This window comes from Physeter macrocephalus, chromosome 12 (assembly GCF_002837175.3).
Source record: "Physeter macrocephalus isolate SW-GA chromosome 12, ASM283717v5, whole genome shotgun sequence".
Taxonomy (NCBI): Eukaryota; Metazoa; Chordata; class Mammalia; order Artiodactyla; family Physeteridae; genus Physeter; species Physeter macrocephalus.
In genome coordinates this window covers 24,728,817-24,736,358 of record NC_041225.1, presented here as the reverse complement: position 1 = coordinate 24,736,358, position 7,542 = coordinate 24,728,817, and the positions used below count along the sequence as shown (strand labels likewise).

The 7,542-nt window shown below is 41.5% G+C and overlaps 1 protein-coding gene across 1 annotated transcript in view; it reads left to right on the top strand.

The window, feature by feature from the left end:
• SOWAHC (sosondowah ankyrin repeat domain family member C) overlaps positions 1-4,262 on the top strand; it is a 4,747-nt gene extending 485 nt beyond the window's left edge. The window contains exon 2 of the mRNA XM_024116601.3: positions 56-4,262. Coding sequence (XP_023972369.1) covers positions 56-982 — 927 coding nt within the window. The 3' untranslated portion in view covers positions 983-4,262. The remainder of the gene's footprint in view (positions 1-55) is intronic.
• The last annotated feature ends 3,280 nt before the right edge of the window (positions 4,263-7,542 follow it).

Genomic DNA, 7,542 nt, shown 5'->3' with positions numbered 1-7,542 from the left:
GCCCCCGGGGAGGCGGCCCGGCGGCGGCCCCGCGGAAGAGGGCGCGCGGCCCGAGGTGCCTGGCGATGCCCCGCGGCCCGGCCGCCCCGCGCCCCGGGAGGCGGCGGGCGGCTCCCCGCAGCTGCGGCGCGGCCCCGGGGGCGCGGACGGCTCGGCGGCAGAGGAGGAGGGCGCGGGCGCGCTGACGCTGGACCCCCTGGAGCACGCGTGGATGCTGTCGGCCGCCGACGGCCGCTGGGACAGCCTAGAGGGGCTGCTGGCCTGCGAGCCCGGCCTGCTGGCCAAGCGCGACTTCATCACCGGCTTCACCTGCCTGCACTGGGCGGCCAAGCACGGCCGGCAGGAGCTGCTGGCCCTGCTGGTGCGCTTCGCGGGCCAGCACCGGCTGCCGGTGAACATCAACGCGCGCACAAGCGGCGGCTACACCGCGCTGCACCTGGCGGCCATGCACGGGCACGTGGAGGTGGTGAAGCTGCTGGTCGGGGCCTACGACGCGGACGTGGACGTGCGCGACTACAGCGGCAAGAAGCCCTCGCAGTACCTGAGCCCGAGCACCGCCGAGGAGATCCGGACCCTGGTGGGCGCCCTGGACGAGGACGAAGCCGAGAGCGCGGCGGGCAGCGGGGGAGGGCGCTGGAGACTCTCGAGGGTGCTGCCCTCGACCCTCATCTCCGGCAGGCTCTCGCACGCTCTGGAGGACGGCGGGGACCACCACCACCATCACCATCACCATCACCTGGCCGAGGGATTGGCTGCGGGCAAAGCGAAGGAGCCGGGTCGCAAAGCCTCGGGCAGCTCTAGTGGGCGGATGAAACCCAGACTCAACAAAATCCGCTTCCGAACCCAGATCATCCACACCACACCCTCTTTCAGAGACCCGGAGCAGCCCCTGGAGGAGGGGGAGGACGAAGAGGAGAACCGGTCTTTTAAAGGCCACTCATCCTCATTCAAATTGAGACCCAAGTCCAATGTATTCGGGTAAAAATGATTTCTTTTAGAACGTCCTAAGACTTGTTTGTCGTCTTAGGAATAGGGTACTAGGTGTAGACAAGGAAGTGAGACCAGAAAAGACTGAAGCTAAATGCTGCATTCTTCCTTCGGGGGGTTGGAAAGGATGGGAGGAATTCTCCTTAGCAGTATGGCTGCGGTGGATTTCCAAGCGATTCCTCAAACCTTGACCTAGGCCTCTCTTCCCCCTGCCACCCTTCTGCGCTGGAGTCCCTGTTTCTACGGACTGAAAGTGTATCTCAATCAGGTGCTGAGTTGATGATTGAGGGTCCCTTTGATTGAAACATTGCCGGATACCATGCAGAGTAAGGACCATTGCACATTCGTATCTGTTTTTAATAGTGGCGACTCTTCCAAGAGCAACAGGAAATGCAAATTGTAATGAAGCTGGTAGTGTTTGTGTGAACAAACCGACATACTACCCTGTGTTTTTACTAATTGCATTTGTTTTTTAAGATGCTACTGAAGGTCAGGTCAGAGTTGAAATGCAGAAATACTAATTAGAGAATAATGTGAATACACTTGTGAATCTCTCGGTACCCTAGTTGTAAGTAGTGTTCACCTCTTTTCAAAAGTAATTCCAGGGCTCCCCTGAGGGCTCCCCTGGTGGCGCAGTGGTTGAGAGTCCGCCTGCCGATGCAGGGGACGCGGGTTCGTGCCCCGGTCCGGGAAGATCCCACGTGTCGCGGAGCGGCTGGGCCCGTGAGCCGTGGCCGCTGAGCCTGCGCGTCCGGAGCCTGTGCCCCGCAACGGGAGAGGCCACAACAGTGAGAGGCCCGCGTACCGCAAAAAAAAAAAAAAAGCAATTTCAGCTTTGGTCACTGAACTAAAGAAGTAGGCAACATTCACTTTTGAGTTAATCTGTTGTGTGGTTTCCTCTTAATTCTAATACCACTGCACTTAGTATTAAGGTACATTATTAATAACTGCACAAATTTTTATTTAAAGAGAACACTTTTAACAACTTATGGTACTTTTAAGTAAATATTACCTCTGGTTCTGATTCTCACTAACTTGTTTTGCTTTTCCAAAAGTCGGAGTTTGTCGGAGTTTTTATTCTGGGGGTCATTTAACCGTTGGTTCTACTTGGCATGACCCTACTTGACAGTGCTTAGAGTTGAATTGTCTACAGAAACTGTTTCTGGTTTAGATTATTAACAAAAATTGACATAAATGTTAGTGAACTGATGCTTCTGTGAAGTAATTATTAAATCAACTTAATGATTTTCACATGAGGTACACTTTTTATTTTACTAATGAAATACATTCATAGTCTCAATACTTTGTAGCAATGTTTTGTAAATGTTTAAAATACTCAATCTTTTCAATTTTCCAGTGTTTCCTTGAATCTCTTAGAGACATGGAGTGAGGTTATTGGAAAGCTGGCTGGTAAATCTACCCAGTTAAAAATAGCACTTTATAAAAGGGAAAAGAAAATAGATGGGACTATTTCTATATTTAAATGCTGCTGGCTATTGAATCCCTTCACATATAAGTGAAAAAATATCGGTCATTAAACTTAAAGACTTGTTTAACTGTGGTTCTGAATTATATTTCGTTCAAATATGTTAGGGTGAGTGTCTTTATAATTATTGTTCAACTTAACTCCCAGGCATATTAAATTCACTTGTAACAAGATTCAAAACGGCTTGTGGGAGACTAATTCCAAAACGTTCTTCTCCCTTTGGTCTTTTTGGTCTCATAGTTGCTGAAATATAAGTATTGCAGCCTATAATGATGACAGAGTGAGTTAGCAGATTGCAGAGTGAATGAACCAATACATGAATTGCACAGAACTGCAGTGTTTAGAGAGTTCTTAGATCTTTAATTTCCAAAGTTGTAGAAATTTGTAACAAGTTGGTCACACCTCTCTAGACAGCAATTGATTTTGTTTAAAGACTAACGAAAAACATTCACATAAAATACATAAACTATTGTCCATTTGTGTGCCTTTACTTTTGTTTTAGGATTATGGAAGTGGGATATGTACATTTGAGAAGCACTTTTATCCATACATGTGGGTGAAAATCTAATTTTGTATAAATCAAAATTAGGTTCCTTGAAGGTGAAAAGCAGTCATTTGTTGCCGATCATACACACGTTGCCTGTATCTAGCGCGGGATAAGTTGTAACTTCTCACTGAGTCTTCGGTTTCTAGGGCGTGTGAAGCCAACGTGAACCATAAAAACACTGCGGAACCACCTCCACGTTCCACTGAACAGTCAGTGTTAATCTCTCAAATGCGTATGTTAGTGCCTAATTGCACAGAATCTATAACTTGCTGTATCTTTAGGGATTGAGTCAATACTTAACTTGCTTTTCACATTAAAGAATTCAACTTTTCAGTTGAAATATACTTTAAAATTTCAAAAATCATTCCTGGGGGAGCTTCTAGCATTCCTTGTAGTGATGTATTTGTGTGCAGTAAGCGCAGCATTTTCAGCTACTTAACTCTGTTCCTCTTAATTTTTCAATTTCCAGGTTGAGATTACAAAAACCAAGTGATTTGTGTAATTTGATGTTTGTGGAGTTGTGCCTACCATTAATGGAAGTATGCACGTCAGTTACTCAGAGGTTGTTGATGTGAAACTGTGGTTAGAAATTCCAGGTGTGTCGGTGTGTTTCTTACAGGTGCACTGGACACTAGTGAATTTGTCACAGCTCTCTTCACTTTTATGGTGTATAAAGTGCAGCTAGCTTATAAAACTTGAAAATATGGCACTAGTCTATTCATGCCTGAAATCTTGGAGTCCAGGATGCCTTGTCTCTTACTTTTTCAAATAAGTGAAACTTTGGGAGTTTAGAATGTAAAATTTGTAAAGTTTGTTTTGTCAAAATAAAACGTTCACACTAGATTTTTTCCTCTGAATTGTCTAAATCGCTATAGTCCTTTATATTTTTACCTGTCTGGGGTTTTACATTTCGCACAATGCTTTTTGAAATTTGCATCTATTTGATCCTTTTTCTATCCCTTAAATCACTGGCCATATATCCTTAATTTACAGATAGGGGAATGAAGGTTGATGCTGTTCAGGGTCACAAAGTCAATGGCAGTAAGATCTCAAGATTTGGTGCTTTTCCACAACATTATCTTTTCTGCACTTTGAATTGCCAAATTTTGGCAAAGGTGCTGCAGTAGGGCACCAGCGGTGAAGGAATCATCTTGGAGAGAGGGTAGTACCTCTACCACTACCTTAAAAAAAATGCAAATGAAAGGACCGACAAGGGATTAATCTCCAAAATATGCAAACAACTCATAGAGCTCAATATCAAAAAAAAAAAAAAACAATCAAAACATAGGTGGAAGATCTAAATAGACGTTTCTCCAAAGAAGACACACAGTTGGCCAAAAAGCATATGAAAAGAAGCTCAACTGGTTTCCTCTTAATTCTAATACCACTGCACTTAGTATTAAGGTACATTATTAATAACTGCACAAATTTTTATTTAAAGAGAACACTTTTAACAACTTATGGTACTTTTAAGTAAATATTACCTCTGGTTCTGATTCTCACTAACTTGTTTTGCTTTTCCAAAAGTCGGAGTTTGTCGGAGTTTTTATTCTGGGGGTCATTTAACCGTTGGTTCTACTTGGCATGACCCTACTTGACAGTGCTTAGAGTTGAATTGTCTACAGAAACTGTTTCTGGTTTAGATTATTAACAAAAATTGACATAAATGTTAGTGAACTGATGCTTCTGTGAAGTAATTATTAAATCAACTTAATGATTTTCACATGAGGTACACTTTTTATTTTACTAATGAAATACATTCATAGTCTCAATACTTTGTAGCAATGTTTTGTAAATGTTTAAAATACTCAATCTTTTCAATTTTCCAGTGTTTCCTTGAATCTCTTAGAGACATGGAGTGAGGTTATTGGAAAGCTGGCTGGTAAATCTACCCAGTTAAAAATAGCACTTTATAAAAGGGAAAAGAAAATAGATGGGACTATTTCTATATTTAAATGCTGCTGGCTATTGAATCCCTTCACATATAAGTGAAAAAATATCGGTCATTAAACTTAAAGACTTGTTTAACTGTGGTTCTGAATTATATTTCGTTCAAATATGTTAGGGTGAGTGTCTTTATAATTATTGTTCAACTTAACTCCCAGGCATATTAAATTCACTTGTAACAAGATTCAAAACGGCTTGTGGGAGACTAATTCCAAAACGTTCTTCTCCCTTTGGTCTTTTTGGTCTCATAGTTGCTGAAATATAAGTATTGCAGCCTATAATGATGACAGAGTGAGTTAGCAGATTGCAGAGTGAATGAACCAATACATGAATTGCACAGAACTGCAGTGTTTAGAGAGTTCTTAGATCTTTAATTTCCAAAGTTGTAGAAATTTGTAACAAGTTGGTCACACCTCTCTAGACAGCAATTGATTTTGTTTAAAGACTAACGAAAAACATTCACATAAAATACATAAACTATTGTCCATTTGTGTGCCTTTACTTTTGTTTTAGGATTATGGAAGTGGGATATGTACATTTGAGAAGCACTTTTATCCATACATGTGGGTGAAAATCTAATTTTGTATAAATCAAAATTAGGTTCCTTGAAGGTGAAAAGCAGTCATTTGTTGCCGATCATACACACGTTGCCTGTATCTAGCGCGGGATAAGTTGTAACTTCTCACTGAGTCTTCGGTTTCTAGGGCGTGTGAAGCCAACGTGAACCATAAAAACACTGCGGAACCACCTCCACGTTCCACTGAACAGTCAGTGTTAATCTCTCAAATGCGTATGTTAGTGCCTAATTGCACAGAATCTATAACTTGCTGTATCTTTAGGGATTGAGTCAATACTTAACTTGCTTTTCACATTAAAGAATTCAACTTTTCAGTTGAAATATACTTTAAAATTTCAAAAATCATTCCTGGGGGAGCTTCTAGCATTCCTTGTAGTGATGTATTTGTGTGCAGTAAGCGCAGCATTTTCAGCTACTTAACTCTGTTCCTCTTAATTTTTCAATTTCCAGGTTGAGATTACAAAAACCAAGTGATTTGTGTAATTTGATGTTTGTGGAGTTGTGCCTACCATTAATGGAAGTATGCACGTCAGTTACTCAGAGGTTGTTGATGTGAAACTGTGGTTAGAAATTCCAGGTGTGTCGGTGTGTTTCTTACAGGTGCACTGGACACTAGTGAATTTGTCACAGCTCTCTTCACTTTTATGGTGTATAAAGTGCAGCTAGCTTATAAAACTTGAAAATATGGCACTAGTCTATTCATGCCTGAAATCTTGGAGTCCAGGATGCCTTGTCTCTTACTTTTTCAAATAAGTGAAACTTTGGGAGTTTAGAATGTAAAATTTGTAAAGTTTGTTTTGTCAAAATAAAACGTTCACACTAGATTTTTTCCTCTGAATTGTCTAAATCGCTATAGTCCTTTATATTTTTACCTGTCTGGGGTTTTACATTTCGCACAATGCTTTTTGAAATTTGCATCTATTTGATCCTTTTTCTATCCCTTAAATCACTGGCCATATATCCTTAATTTACAGATAGGGGAATGAAGGTTGATGCTGTTCAGGGTCACAAAGTCAATGGCAGTAAGATCTCAAGATTTGGTGCTTTTCCACAACATTATCTTTTCTGCACTTTGAATTGCCAAATTTTGGCAAAGGTGCTGCAGTAGGGCACCAGCGGTGAAGGAATCATCTTGGAGAGAGGGTAGTACCTCTACCACTACCTTAAAAAAAATGCAAATGAAAGGACCGACAAGGGATTAATCTCCAAAATATGCAAACAACTCATAGAGCTCAATATCAAAAAAAAAACAACCAATCAAAACATAGGTGGAAGATCTAAATAGACGTTTCTCCAAAGAAGACACACAGTTGGCCAAAAAGCATATGAAAAGAAGCTCAACATCACGAATTATTAGAGAAATGCAAATCAAAAACAATCAAAACATAGGTGGAAGATCTAAATAGACGTTTCTCCAAAGAAGACACACAGTTGGCCAAAAAGCATATGAAAAGAAGCTCAACATCACGAATTATTAGAGAAATGCAAATCAAAACTGCAATGAAGTATCACCTCACACAAGGAAGAATGGCCATCATCAAAAAATCTACAAACAAATAAATGCTGAAGACGGTGTGGAGAAAAGGGAACCCTCTTACACTGTTGGTGGGAAGGTAAATTGGTGCAGCCACTATGGAGAACAGTATGGAGGTTCCTTAAAAAACTAACAATAGAATTACCACACGACCCAGCAATCCCACTCCTGGGCATATATCTGGAGAAAAGTGTAATTTGAAAAGATACATGCACCCCAATGTTCATTGCAGCACAATTTACAATAGCCAGGACATGGAGGCAACCAAAATGTCCATCAACAGAGGAATGGTTAAAGAAGATGTGGTACATATATACAATGGAATATTACTCAGCCATAAAAAAGAATGAAATAGTGCCAGTTGCAGCAACATAGATGGACCTAGAGATTGTAATACTGAGTGAAGTAAGTCAGACAGAGAAAGACAAATATCATATGGTATCCCTTGTATGTGGAATCTAAAA